Genomic DNA, 15,545 nt, shown 5'->3' on the forward strand with positions numbered 1-15,545 from the left:
TTAAATAGCATGACCCAAGACTCATTGGTAGTTAATAGCAGATCTGAGATTCAGACTAAGACATTCTTACAGCAGAGTGAATGCTTTCAATCCCATATTGCCCCTCAGATCTATCATTTTAATTCAGGTTAAAATTGAGCAAAATGTGTCCTTTTTCTGTATATATATATATTAGGCCTATATAAAAGAAACTAAAATGTTTAGGTTTTATTACAGCAAGTCAAGATCACCATTAATATGCTCCATCAAATAAAGCAAAACACTGATCACCACTTTATATTTTATTACTAAAAATTATAATCAGTGTACTTTCCAATTTTAACTAATTAGTATCCAAAAATCATGTACCTCAGTATGTATAAACAGTGAAAGAATTCCATCACTTCAGTCAAAACTCTTTCTTAGTATTTTAACCTTTGACATGATTACTTTTATAGCTAATTTTTGTTACTTAATATCAGGATGTTTAAAAAAAAAAAAGACTACTTCCCAAAAATCAAGTCTTGAGTCCAATTTGAAAAGTATTTCACGTGGTGAACAAAGTTGCTTCAGTTTTTTATTCTAAGTTCCACATTATCCATCTTCTTTGAAACAATTCATTTTTTCTGCCCTTTTTTTGGTATCAGCTAAAGGATCTTTTGTTTGTTTATTATATCTTTTGATGGAGGGAGAGGGTAGAAAAGCAACAGATTTAGGAGTAAAATTGGAAGATGACACTGATCTTTCCACTTCCTGCTCACAAGTACCAAGTCTGATGTATTGTGAATTACTATGTTTTCTCTCATGATAAAACATTACTTCCTATCACCTCTTACAAATCTGAAAAGTGGATTTATGTGCCATGAAAGGACTATTAAAGAATGTACCATTCACACTTTTATCTGTTTCCAACTTCTAATTTCTCATTTGTACTATGCAATATGTAGTATGAAAAGAAAATTCATTACCAAAGTGAACTCTAGTGAAATTGTCATATTTTCCACATGTTCTTTTGAGATATTGCATATAAAGCATTTTATAAAGTGGAAAGCAAAGTACAAATGTTAGTATCATAATCGATTTGCCTTTGGAATGTTTACACTAAATTTAAGAAGAGTAAAAGTTTGTCCAGGGCTATTTCTTAGAATTTTTTAAATACTATATGAATTTTATAGAAAACAGCAATGCCACTGTTAAACTCCTAGATCCTAATTAAGAAAACCAAATTCAGAGCTAGTGAATAAGTTATCACTTTCAACCCATATCTTCTGACTTTTGATTTGATGTTTTAGTCGTTAAATGAGGTTGGGTGTATGTAACCCGCCTTTCTTAGCAGATTGCCATGGTAACTCCTGAGGTAAGGTACTAGTTCACTGGAGCTTTAGGCTTTTGTCGATGCTAAATACAGAAGCTGCATTCGATTTGAGCTTGTCTGTTTCTATGGGGAGCAATGTACCACAGTTCTTTCCACTTCCCAGGCTGACTTTTTCATCACCATGGAGACCAGATCTGCCCACACAAACCACTCCTAGTATGGCTAAAACTAAGGCCTTGGGAACCAAGGCCTTCTATAATTAAAGTATATTGTTAAAGAAAAGTTCCTACTTCTGCTTTTGAAGTATTTATTGATTTTCTACAAAGAGAAAACAGACTTTCTAGGGCTGTGCTGAAGATTTACAATAAGGAGAAAGAAAATGTCATCATGACATTTTCCTTGGTCAGGTTCTGGTTTTGTGAGTATTTATTGGGTATACTCGACACAGTCAATTACTATGAAGTAACAGTTTCTTTCAAATTAGGTGGCAGTTTTCCTAAATACTAGTAAACACATTTAATGTACACTCCATGGTGGTCTTAAAGTGCTGCTTTTAATTTTGGTTTTGGATCATCTAACTTTGTTTCTAAATCCAGTATTGATGTCTTTTCCATTAGTTCTGCACTTTCTCACAATAAGATCAGTATAAGAAAAGTTACTCTAGAACCTTGGTCATAGCTCTACATGAATTTAACAAGAAGGGATTGGTGTAGTTTATCACCATAAATCTAGTTATACTACATCCAAATGGAACAGATCAACTATTGATGTGTTCTCTTTTTTAAATTTTTTATTTTTTGTGCTAGTAATGTATTCTTTTATTTATATATGTATATATTAGTATCACAAAAAGAGCCAAAGTTTTTCAGTCCTTTGATGATCACAGTTGTATTAGGGAGATAATAATTACACCATAGCAGCCAAATGGCACCAGTCGAAAGAAATGGTAAGGAAGTCTGAAGTGGAACTTGAGAATCCCAAATTCACCCCTTGATTTGCACATCCTTACAGATTCACATATCTGGTTTGATGGTTATGTTTTCTCACCATAGAGAAGACAGCATGGTCCTCATTTAATATAAATACACTAAGTAGGAATTCCAAAAAAAGCCTGACTTCAGGGAAATATGAAATTTTTTTTTTTTTTGGTCTTTTTCTAGGGCTACACCTGTGGCGTATGGAGATTCCCAGGCTAGGGGTCCAATTAGAAATGTAGCCACCAGACTATGCCACAGCCACAGCCACAGCAATGAGGGATCCGAGCCGCGTCTGCGACCTACACCACAGCTCATGGCAACGCCAGATCCTTAACCCACTGAGCAAGGCCAGGGATTGAACCCGAAACCTCATGGTTCCTAGTCAGATTCGTTTCCGCTGCACCACGACGGGAACTCCTGGAATCAGTTTTTAAAAGATGTTATGAATAAGCTAGCACCATAAAGTTGCTATAAATTAATTTACAAATAGAAAACAAAATTGTTGGAGTTCCCGTCGTGGCACAGTGGCGTTGCCATGAGCTGTGGTGTAGGTCGCAGACGCGGCTCGGATCCCGAGTTGCTGTGGCTGTGGTGTAGGCCGGCAGCTACAGCTCTGATTCGATCCCTAGCCTGGGAGCCTCCACACACCGTGGGAGCGGCCCTAGAAAAGACACCCCCCAAAAAAAAGAAAGAAAAAGAAAACAAATTTGTTAATATAATTGGATTTTTTTGTTTTGTTCACTAGCAGGAAGTTAGCAATTCATTGCTATATTTGAATACAAATTAAGTTGTCTCATACGGAGAACCTTCTGACATTTCAAACATTTGAATTTTGCAAAATGAACTCTCACCCTAATAAGTCCCTGTATGATTCTAGTTTTCTGTAATTACACTGGAGAGTGTGAAATTCAACATGTGATGCTAAACGTTAAACACAGATATAGCTAGAAACCTTTTGCAATAGCTATAAAGTCATTTGTGTTTTTCCATAAGAACATGGAGGGTCAGCATATCTCCCTAACGTTTTAGTAAAATTTACTTTCTTTAAGAGCGCAATGCTATACAATTTTGTCAGGAGGAGAAAAAAATGAAACTCATATATAATAGGATATTTCATAAAAAATATGTTCTTAGATTCCATGGCTTTCCATCACAGATGTAAAATGAGTTTGCTGGTCTAAAATGTAATAACTGATAATTCAAGATAACTAATATTGAGTATGAATATTCTTGTTCTAACCTCTGAATTTTTTACTAAGATGGATGTTGGTGCTAATTTGTTTACATCCATTAGTTGTGTTTCTAATAGATGTGATTTTATAATAGTTTTTACCAAAGTAATTTTTATTATCATGTACACAATGCATTTTAAATACCTAAAATGTAACAATTTAAATATCATAGTATGCAGATGATGACTCAAACAGTGGATAATTATGAGAATTATTATGTCTATGATGTAATTATTATAGATTGAAAAATATGAGAGGAGTTCCCGTCGTGGCTCAGCGGAAACGAATCTGACTAGGCACCATGAGATTATAGATTCAATCCCTGGCCTTGCTCAGTGGGTTAAGGATCTGGCGTTGCCATGAGCTGTGGTGTAGGTTGCAGATGCGGCTCGGATCCCGAGTTGCTCTGGCTGTGGTGTAGGCCGGTGGCTACAGTTCCGATTAGACTCCTGGCCTGGGAACCTCTATATGCCACACAGGTGCGACCCTAAAAAGACAAAAGACAAGAAAAGAAAAATATAAGAGAATATGAAAATGTTACTGATTAAGGTAAGAGATTAGATTTATAACAGATTTGAGGTAGGAAAAAATATGAATTCCAATAAGTAACTGTTGAGATAAATTTTTAGATTATTACAAGTATCTTTTGAAATTTTTTTAACCTTTCTTGGCACTCGCCTTGTTGGGGAAGGTATTTTTGGTTGTCTTTATTACTAAGAAATTCAGTTGGCAGTGCCCCCAGTGCAGCTCATCCTTGCCAGCCAGAACTGTTAATGAGCAAATGATCCCAAATGTCAGGCTGGTATGCCAAGGAGGTTAGTAATAAGGCATTAACATTTAGAAGTTATCGAAGGGAAAAAATCAATATTACAATTTTTTGTAATATTATAAACTCAGCCAGAAAAAGTGAGCAGAAGTCCATTTCAAACTTCTATAATCATAAACAATGTTATAGCATGAGAGAAAGTAAATATCTCTAAATTTTTAGCATAAGAATCACTCTTTTTGTTACTCTACTCCACACCCACACACTTGTACCCATACACTCATAGTTGTATTCTCATTAAAAAGAATTTATTATTTCACTCACTTTAGTAGATCTTTCTTCCCCTCATGTAATTTGGAGGGATATCATGATACTGGAGCCAATACTGAATGATAGTTTTTTTAAAAAAGAAATCTGACTAAAATCAAGGTGGTAGTACTTTGACAATAGTATATGAATTTAGTATGAGAATAAGAATAGAGTGGAACTCCAGAGAGCAAAAGTTCAAAAGAATATATGTAACTGTTAATTTGAAAAAATATATTTATATTTTATTTAGTTTATAATGTATCTTATTTTGGATCATATTTTCAAGAATCAAGTTATGCCATTGATTGTCTACTTACTAAAGAAGCTGGACAGGAAAAGCACAATTTGCATAGCATCAAATTTTACGATCCTTAGTCGTGTTTGCTGAGCAGCAACTTGGTAGAAGAAAAAGAGCAAAATTCTTTGTTTGCTTTGAGTAGGTTCTGATGGACTCAACGTACTAAACCTATCTTTGCACCTCCAACTCTCCAGGCACAGATACCCTTACCTACTCTTCCATCAGAATGCCCAATTTGGAGAATTAAAATCAAGTGCAGTAAGCAAATGAAATAGTTTTGGTCATGGAAGAATAATCAGTGTTCTGAAGACATTTTTACCACTGAGTAACATATGTGGTTCAAGGTTCAGATAACAGTGGAACTGCTTTTTAGGGTTCTTATCAGGTAGGAAAGAGAATGTCTTCATAGGGTTGGAAGGACCAAAGAAAAATCCATTGAAAGAAATAGGCAAGAAAACAAATGAAATGTAGTTGTTCCCAATTTACCTTTTCATTTGGACAGACCAGACATAGTCACAGATGAAGTGTTGTGTCACATAGGATTTACCTGTTCACCCCTTTGGCAGTTCGCATCACAGAGTTAGTTCACACTGATTTTCATCCAGACTGAATATAATCTATTGAATTTCATCCTTTTAATATAACCATGTAAGGTGGCGATAGAGATTAAAAATTCTCATAAATTAAAAATATGAGAGTTCCCACTGTGATGCAGTAGGTTGGGAATCCTACTGCAGCAGCTGGGGTTGCTGCAGAGGTGCAGGTTCAATCCCCAGCCACACACAGTGGGTTAAAGGAACAGGCATTGCTGTATCTGCCACGTAAGTTGCAGCTGCAGCTCAGATCCATTCCCTGGCCTGAGAACTTCCATATGCTTCAGGTGCAGCCAATTTAATTTTTTTTTAATTAAAATAGGCACTGTTCATTTCCACATTATTGGAAAGTAAAGAAAGTCTGAAGCTGTGTCGACTCTATACCTATTTCATTTGGAAATGAGAATTTTAAGATTATTTTTAAATGAATAATTATCAATCATAAAATAAGTTGCAACAGCGACATATTCTGCCAATCAGCTGCCATCTATCCATGATGTTGGAATTTATCTTAAAATAGCTTTCTCTATGAAATACATTAACTTCATATATAAACATTTTGAATATAAATAATTTTAAATAGTTTTAAATATGGATGACTTAGGATGGAATGGTTTGAGTTGTTTTAAATGTCTTATAGGTAAAGAAAGAAACTTTTGCTCTACCTTCTTAGGTTCTTTACCTGGAGTCTGTGAATTAAACTGAAAAATGACAGATTAACAGGAGAAAAGGCATATAGATATCATTGTTAATTTAATTTTTAGGTGCACAGAGGCCTTCATAGGAAACAACTGAAGACCCAAAAACACTTAGGCCTGGGGTTTATATACCATTTTAACAAAGTGTGATAAATAATTGCGACATGGCAAGATAAACAGAAAAGGGGTTTGGGCTTCTAGAGTGGTTAAGTTTTGGAAAAGTTAATATATGGGAAAACTAACAGACGATCAGGGCTATATAGTAACATTTGTTTGTGTAGACCCATTTTGATGCCAGCTTTCTGTCTTCAGTGATAAGGGTTGTTCTTCTCCTGGTATGTAAGAAGAGAGGGGGAATACCTTCACAGTGGGAAAGTATTTTATGTACAGATATGGGGCTAGCCAAAGATATTTCTGTGTCTACTGCTTCTTAGGCCAAAGTGGCATACTTTGAGATGGCATATTATGATCCTCTTCAAGTTCTTTTTAAATTGGTTTGGTTTGGTTTATTTTTTATGGAAATATAGTAGATGTACAATATCATATAAGTTACAGATGTATGGTAAAGTTATTCACAATTTTAAAGGTTATGCTCCATTTATAGTTATTAAAAATATTAGCCATATTCCCTGTGTTATACAATATATCTTGTAGCTTACTTATTTTATGCATAATATTTTGTACCTACTCCTGAATTGCCCTTCTCCTTCCCCTTCCCCACTGGTAACCACTAGTTTGTTCTCTACATCTGTGAGTCTGTTTCTTTTTTGTTATATTCACTAGTTTTGTTATATTCACTAGTATTTTTCCACATATAAGTGATATCATACAGTATTTGTCTTTCTCGTCTGACTTCTTTCACTTAGCGTAATACTCTCCAAGTCCGTACATATTGCTGCAAATGGCAACATATCATTCTTTTTATGGCTCACTAGTATTCCATTCCATATATATATATTTTCTCATCCATTCACCTGTTGATGGGCACTTAGGTTGCTTCCATATCTTGGCATTTGTAAATAATACTGTGAACATTGAGGTGCACTTATCTTTTTGAATTAGTGCTTTTGTTTTGTTTTGTTTTGTTTGAGATATATGGCCAGGAATAGAATTTCTAGGTCACATAGTAGTTCAATTTTTAGTTTTTTGAGAAAACTCCATACTGTTTTCCACAGTGGCAGCACCAATTTGCATTTCTACCAACAGTGTAGGTGGGTTCCCTTTTCTCCACATCTTCACCAACATTTGTTATTTGTGTTCTCTTTGATGACAGCCATTCTGACAGGTATGAGATGATATTATATTGTGGTTTTGATTTGTGTTTCCCTTATGATTAGTGATGTTGAGCATCTTTTCATGTGCATGTTGGCCATCTGCATGTCCTCTTTGGAGAAATGTCTATTTAGATCTTCTGCCCATTTTAAAATCAGGTTGTTTGTTTTTTTGATGTTGAGTTATATGAGCTGTTTATAATATTTTGGATATTGAGCCCTTATCAGTCAGATCTTTTGCAAATATTTTCTTCCATTCAGAAAATTGTCTTTTCATTTTGTCAAAGATTTCCTTTGCTGTGCAAACACTTCTAAGTTTAATTAGGTCCCATTTGTTTATTTTTGCTTTTATTTCCTTTACTTTAGGAGACTGATCCCCAAAAATATTGTTAATGATTTATATCTCAAAGTGTTCTGCCTATGTTTTCTTCTATGAGTTTTATGGTTTTCAGTCTTTACATTTTGGTCTTTAATCTATTTTGAGTTTATTTTTGTATGTGCTGTTAGAGAATTTCTAATTTCATTTTGCATGTAGCTGTCCAGCTTTCCCAGCACCATTTATTCAAGAGACTGTCTTTTCTTCATTGGATATTCTTCCCTGCTTCGTCGTGGATTAATTGACCCTAAGTGTGTGGGCTTATTTCTGGACTCTCTATTCTGTTCCAGTGTCCTTCACCTTTAAAGTCTATTGTAAGCATCAGAACTCAGTTGTTTTATATCTCATAAAACACATATACACACACATATAGTCATATTTCAATGACCTTTAAATTTGCGTTAAATTTCAAACATTATTTTGTATTATTAAAAATATATTAATCAAATTAAAATTAACATGTCTATATGATATATATTATTAATGTAATTATATATAGTATAATTACATATAATATGCACTGTTAGGGTAATTATATAATTACATTATAGTCATAATTGAATCTGTATATATGTATGTATATGTATTTATACTTAATAGTTTTATTTTAGTGATAATCCTTAACTATAAAATTATAAGACAGAAATGAGGAAAAGGTTATACAAGCGAACCATGAGCTCTCTGAGATCAGGCTGTCATTTTTGTATATTTATCCCTAACATTTGATATAGTATGTATACCCATAGACAGCCCTTATTGAACAATGCATGTCTATAAAAATGAATTCCTCCCAGTTTCTATTTTAAAACCTGAAAGGTGACATTTGGAACGACAATAAAATGTGGCAGAATTCCATAGTACATTTTTCTAATGTATCTATAGATGCTTCATTGAAAATAAACTGGAGGTAAATTGAATTAACATATTAAGTACTTCTGTGACTATTAAATATTAAAGACCTCTTCAGTCCTTGCTAATATATAAGCTTCATTTAAAGGGCACTTTAGAGAGTTCCCATCATGGCTCAGTGGTTAACGAATCCGACTAGGAACCATGAGGTTGCGGGTTTGATCCCTGGCCTCGCTCAGTGGGTTAAGGATCCGGCGTTGCCATGAGTTGTGGTGTAGGTTGCAGACACGGCTTGGATTCCACCTTGCTGTGGCTCTGGCATGGACCGGTGGCTACAGCTCTGATTTGACCCCTAGCCTGGGAGCATCCATATGCCTCCGGTGCGGCCCTAGAAAAGGCAATCAATCAATCAATCAATCAATAAAGGGCACTTTAGATGTGCCTTTACTTCAGTTAGCGGTTTTAATGCAGACAGGAAAAGCCCAAGTATGTGTTATACCCATAATAACTAAGTTCTAAATTCACTTTGAGTTCATAGTATAGCAGTAAGTACTTTAAGATGAGATACTACTTTCATAAGGAAATACTGTCTCCTGTTAATCATGCACAGAGGATGGAATTGTTATTTGGCAAGTTAAAGGAACATTCTAATTTGAAAACAGTCTTTCTGTATCTGTTTTGCTTGTGGCTGCGTTCATCGGATACTTTTATCTTACCTGGAATTGCTAATTAAAGATCTCCATAAGTGTTATAGCACAAACTATATTACTTTTTAATGCTTATCACTTTGTTTTGAAAAAAATGCTTTATCATGAAAATTTTACTCCTCATTCATAAAAATCTTCCCAGTTTCTTTCCCTTCTGGTGTTAAAAATAAGCAAACAAAACAAATTTTTAAAAATCTGATATTCTTTCTATTTGAACTCCGCCTTTACAAGAAAATAGGCCCTCAAAACTTGGACAGCTACTACTCAAGTCGCAAGTCTCTTGGTCCCAACATTTTGAACCAAGATTTCAGCCCACCTTTTCCAATGATTCCACTGAGAAAAGTAGTTACCACTGTCAATCCATGATGTTAGACATTCCTGTTTTACAAAAAGAAAAACTGAAATCTGAACACATACATTTAGAAGACAGGGGAGATCCCGATAAATGTGTTAAATAAGATTTGTCTCAAAAGCGCAGAAAACAGTTCTGCTCTCCCAGGAGCTCTACAAGTGTTACTATTGATAGGCTTGGATGTCTGCCTTGTCATCTGCAAGCAGCTTAAGAACAGTAGTCAGTGGCTTTGCCCTTAAATTTACCCTCAAGTAAATTTATAATGGAAGTGAATAAATGGAACCAGTTTTCTCTTAGAACTCAGAAGTAGGAATCCTTGAAAGTGCTATTCCAGCTTAAGTACTTCTTACTTCCATTTTCACGTATTTTTTTCTATTTCATTCATTAAGGAAAACATTTTTTTCACCTATTTTGTATTCAAACTTAATCATTCTCTTGCAAATGTTTGTGCCTCCATCCTTACCCTATAATCTAGTCGGCAGGATTTGATTGAAGAATCATCAGCTATTCCTACCAGGTACACTATTAGAAGTCTGATTACATTTCTAAAACTTAACGTTTCTGGAATTTCTATTTCTGCTTATTATTTGAGTGGTCCTTAGTGGGAAGAGTTTCAACTTCATAAAACAAAAAAGGGAAGAAATATCCTTCTTCAACATAACCTACATAGATTCAGTCTGTGAAGAGCTTGCATGAGAAGTGAATCCACACTGGAATAAGTCATCCTATACATGACTCAGCATGGCATTGCATCTGGGTGCACCATCCAGGTCTCAAGGGATTTAGTAACAGGGAAACAGCATCTGTTTCTTTCTATACACTGGGCTGATGGCCTCACAATTGGAGGTTTCAGTAATGAATGGAAGTTCGATAAACCTTCAAGTAATATGCCTAACACAAACATTACTGATTTGCTTGGGATAGCATAGATCTGTTGCTGTTGTTTCAAGATGTGCTTCATTAAAAGCTTAGTAAATAGTGAAGTTTATTTTAATAGCAGGAAGGAGAGAATATTTTAAGTTGGGGGCTTTTTTTTTTTAAAAAAAAACGTGCAGTTTCCATTTGTCCTTTAAAGAAAACATGCATAAATAAAATCAGTCTGTCTCTATAATAAACAATTTTAACTGGTTTGAATATTTTGTCTGTTTGAGTAGAGATAAATAAAGTTGTCAGCTACAAAGGGGAAATGTAGAACTAGAGAGAGAGAATGCCTGACAAAAATACAAAGGGAGAGAAAAGGAGAGAGTTGAGAACCAGAAAAGGACTTATAAAAATTTAAAGACACGTAAATATGAGATTCACAGGGAGTTCCCGTTGTGGCTCAGTGGAAACAAATCCGACTAGTATCCATGAGTTTGCGGGTTTGATCCCTGGCCTCACTCAGTGGGTTAAGGATCTGGCATTGCCGTGAGCTGTGGTGTAGGTCACAGACGTTGCTCGGATCCCACATTGCTGTGGCTGTGAGCTGTGGTGTAGGCCAACAGCTGAAGCTCCTATTTGATCCCCTAGCCTGGGAACTTCCATATGCCACAGATGCGGCCCTAAAAATGCCAAAAAAAAAGGGGGGGGCGGGGGAGAAAGATTCACAGAAGTCAAAGATAAGCATATATGCAACAGTAAGTATCTTTATGAAGTGAGTTTTTGTGTTTTGGAGATGTCATATAGATTAGCCATATACCAGTCTATCATATCTGACCCTCCTGGCCTGCCAATGCTGTGCATACATGACATTCAGAATGCATACACCAAGATGTACAGTTGATTCAATGGCTTGAGTCTGGAAATATCTGTATAATTGTTCTGTTTGCCTCAAAAATAAAGAACTATTTAATGCTACCTGAAAGTGTAGCTTTAAAGAATTTATTCAAGCAGTTTACCAAGGCCTCTTTCATTTTGCTGTATTCTCAGTAGATCAGGATATTTCCATCAGATTCCTTGGCAAAAAACCTTGAAATTCTTTGATTTACATAATACAATGTTATACTGGTGATGGGACTAAAAATAAAACCTTGTGTGACATGCCCAAACTACAAGGCTTCTGACTGCCAAACTACTTGTATGTGTAGTACCAAAATTGGCTTCACTCCAACCAGCCCTCCTGCCCCATGGTGTAGCCCATCACAACATGCTCAGCCTACTGCTGGGGGGTCTCAAACTGCAATGGGCGCAAGAATCACCTGGGTTGCTTTCTTAAAATGCAGATGCCTGAGTTCCATATCCAGAAATTCTGATTGAATAGATTAGGGATTGGGCCCAGAAATCTGTGTTTAACAAGAAGACTTCCACCCCTGAGATTTGGTAGCCAGTGGTCCTGACCACTGCTAGTTGAAGAGACACCTTGTTGGAGAGCGTTCTCATTCTCTTATGTTATTATATACAGACTAGGAAATAGCTATAGTCGTTTTGAAATAGCAGTCCACCCCCACTGTCCTGCACTTTGGCAGGGCCTCATCTGAGGAGGTGTTGCCGGTCTCTTGAAGTAGAATTTGCCAATCCTGTATAAGCAGTGTCTTAAATGTAACTAAATGTGACTTGATTACCAGGGCTCTAGTTCAGGTTTGGTATGAGCTAAGAGCAGTAGAAATTAAACCGTTCATGTAACACTGTTTGGGGGCGTAAATGTTTGAGTTAAATAGATTTGGAACCATTTAAATTTAGGAACAACCTTGTGCCCAGCATTTGATTGCCTCTGATTTGCTGTTTGAAATTCCATGACCTTATGAAAGTGGCAGGATCCAGAGGTAGCCTTCCGGTGTTAGAATTTTCTAAAAAATGAGGTATTGTCTTTTGTTTAATTTGACCTACCTATGAAGATTACTTAGTTCCCAGCCCTTTTCTGCAAAAGAAGGGTATGATATCATAAACAAAAATTAATTCTGGTGACTTCTGGACCATGTCGCATCCTATTTTCTAAATACTATGCCGTGGGCAACATAATCCCTTCCTTTCTTTTAAGGGAGCTGTTCATGAACAACATGCTTTCTCTCTTCCCTCTCCCACTTTGTTCCTTCTTCATATAACTCAAAAGGAACTACAGGATGGGGCAGAGAAAAATCTGCCCTAGGCTAGAAAAAAATATATCGCTGATTTGTGCCTGGTGACAATATTTGAATTCCTCAAAATCCAAAATAAAATGAATTCTTTTATCCCAATTGTTCTTAGTTTCCCAGGTCATTCAGAAACTTTAGTCTCTTCTAGTTTCTTAATACCTTGGAACGTGGCTTGTGCTCAGGTGTCAAGTCACCCTTTCATCACATTGACCCTGTTAGAGCTTTTCACTTCTCTTCACTTTTTACAGGTCAGCAGTAGGCCACCTCCTTGGAACCACATTAGCTGGGCTTTTCTGTCTCACCAGCTAGCATATGGTAGCATGTGAATCGGGGTAGTTAGACAGAAGGTAGACCAGAAAACTTTCCCTTATCCTTCTAGATTGGATGAATTTGAAGAAAGCTCTTGCATAGAAATACAGTTTAATTTTCTCGAAAGGCTGGTCATTTTACATGTGTATGGAGAATACTTTTAGCATAAACTTTTCTGATTAAAATTATAGATGTGCAAATACAAGTATAGAGGCAAAAAAGATCTATCTGCACTGTGGATTATTTTGTATATGTAAGATTAGTATTTCCAGATTACCAAGCCTAAAACAAAAAGTGTCCCATTTATGGCCAAGTAGACTTGCATGCCAACAGAAAGACATCATGGTATTAAAACCATATGCAATTCTAGCCATATTTTTCTCTTTTCTCTTCATGGGTATTGCATGATGGTATTTCTAATACAAATACTAATATGCTTTGGAAATAATGGCACTCGCAGGTCATTCATCATATTGTATCACTGCTTTATCATATTAGGCTAATACACTGCGAGAGTTGGTAGAACCTCTCCATGCCAAATCGGATCCACTTCTGTTGGCACTCAACCCATTGGACTCACAGATTGATAAGCTAATGTTTAGAGAATTTAGATCGGAGAGAGTCGGCACGACGCAGACTCAACATCAACCTCTTGCAAGCAACTAAAATGGCCTCGTCCTTGCTGTTTATTACAGAGAACAGACTTTTAAAAGCTTAGATCATCAAGTGTTTTTGGATTGGGGGCCTCCCTAAAGGGATATTAAGAGGGGCAGGCCACTCTTAAGAAGAATGCGAGCTTTCTCCACTGGGACTAGCGTAAGATCAAAGCCAATCAAGATGGAACACAGTGACAGAAAACTGCTGTTTCTGTGGGAGAACAGAGGGAAAGGGGATTGACTGGGGAAGGGCTCTGTGTGGTGACACCTCAGTTATGTTCTCCTGACACCAGGAAAGGAGAAGGGTCAGCTCCAATAACTAGAAAACCCTGGCTGTTTAATGGACTCTTTGGTGGCCTCTTTAAGGCAAAGCAGAGAAAGCAAATTCTGTGTGTATTAAGTGTATTTTGCATTTTTACAACTTGACGTGCTGTATTGTACTAAATTAAGTGTAATCTATTAAGGCAAGGTATCCACAACCTGCTCTGAAACTTACTATGTTTATTCTATTATAAAGTGTATTCAGGTGCAACACAGAGACTGCTTTCAGTGACACTAATGAAGACAATTCCTCATGCCAGGCTTTACTAGATTCCTCAGCTAAAAGCCTAACTTTCTCCTTATTTCTTGGCACTTGTATACAAATGGTATTGCCTCATAGGACAGGCATGGGCTATTCTTTTCTGTAAAATTTTCCAAATCTATAGGCTGTGGTTTTCACTTTTGAAAAAGTATTTTGTCTGGTTGTCTTTCAAACTAGCTTCAGATATTATTTAATACTTACTATGTAACTGGGTCCCTTATGGCTCAATACTGCTTATTTTTCTTCTGTAGTGGATGTGATATTTCCTTTATTTAGTTGGATAAGATACTCTGTAATAATTTCAATGCTAATTAATGGATATTTCATACTGTGCAATGAACAGATAATTTAACATTGTATTTGGAAATGTTTTTTTTTTCTCCCTGTCGCCGCAGTGTGTGGTATTGCATAATGTGAATACCTGTAAAAATATAAATTACGTAAAAATAAAAATATGACCAGTTGGTATCAGATCTTTTCAGATAGCTAAAAAATATGCTTCGTATGCTTGATAGTATATATCTTTCTAAAGAGAAGTAACCTATGCTTCTTTCTCACAAATGGAATTTGTGTTGTGAATAAAAACACATTGCTCTGCCTTACAGTTGCTTCTGTGCTCTAACCATTTGAATGTGTTTTTTTAAGTATATCTAAAAATGATGGTTTTGGTATGTAGAAGTGCATCAAAAAGCATGTTGTTGGCATTTAACATTAGTGGGATTGTCTTGGGTCATTCTCCCTATTTAAGTCATAGTAAAATTTTATAGTATGAAGAGTTTTATCTTTTCTCATTAAGGAAGTATGGTGACTCCATGTTAATTTTTAAATATAGTCATCTCTTAGCTTTGGTTTTAAACTGCCCCCTTTGTGAATTCCTGCCTAGGAGCCAGATACCTTGACCCCCATGTCTCTATTAGTTAAATTCTCCAAATTATGTGGGTAAATATAGAATCTGTCATTCATTTTTGTAGTTGTCCTTCAAAGAACCTTCCCTTTGGGTCAATAAATCAATGCCAAGGACATCAAGATTCTTCCATCTGAACTATTTGTCACTAAAAACTACTGTAGTCCCCTGAAAATTCAACCACTGTCATATACTTGTGGCATTAAACCACATAATTAGGCAGAAGTCACATGCTTAGAGAAAGAAGTGCAAAATAAGCTTCAGCTCTGTCTCTTTTGTCACATCTTTGTGGACGTAAGCTTTACTGTTGTGCAGAAGGGA

At 35.9% G+C, this 15,545-nt stretch overlaps 1 protein-coding gene across 15 annotated transcripts in view; it reads left to right on the forward strand.

Moving 5' to 3' along the window:
• Positions 1-15,545, forward strand: part of CNKSR2 (connector enhancer of kinase suppressor of Ras 2) — a 276,938-nt gene that overhangs the window by 251,125 nt on the left and 10,268 nt on the right. For 9 of the 15 annotated variants that reach the window (XR_014835808.1, XR_014835809.1, XR_014835811.1 and 6 more), the window contains one exon: positions 13,580-14,922. The exons of the other annotated variants lie outside the window; for them this stretch is intronic. Coding sequence is in view for 6 of the 9 variants with exons in the window: in XM_021080295.2 (XP_020935954.1) it covers positions 13,580-13,584 (5 nt within the window). In the remaining 3 variants the exon portion in view is untranslated. Of the gene's footprint in view, positions 1-13,579; positions 14,923-15,545 lie in introns of those variants that run through there. 15 annotated transcript variants of the gene reach the window in all.

Source organism: Sus scrofa, chromosome X (assembly GCF_054392235.1).
Source record: "Sus scrofa isolate SSC_HxYL_T2T_F1_AM1 chromosome X, Sscrofa_HxYL_maternal_Yorkshire_Landrace_v2.0, whole genome shotgun sequence".
In the NCBI taxonomy this organism is placed as follows: domain Eukaryota; kingdom Metazoa; phylum Chordata; class Mammalia; order Artiodactyla; family Suidae; genus Sus; species Sus scrofa.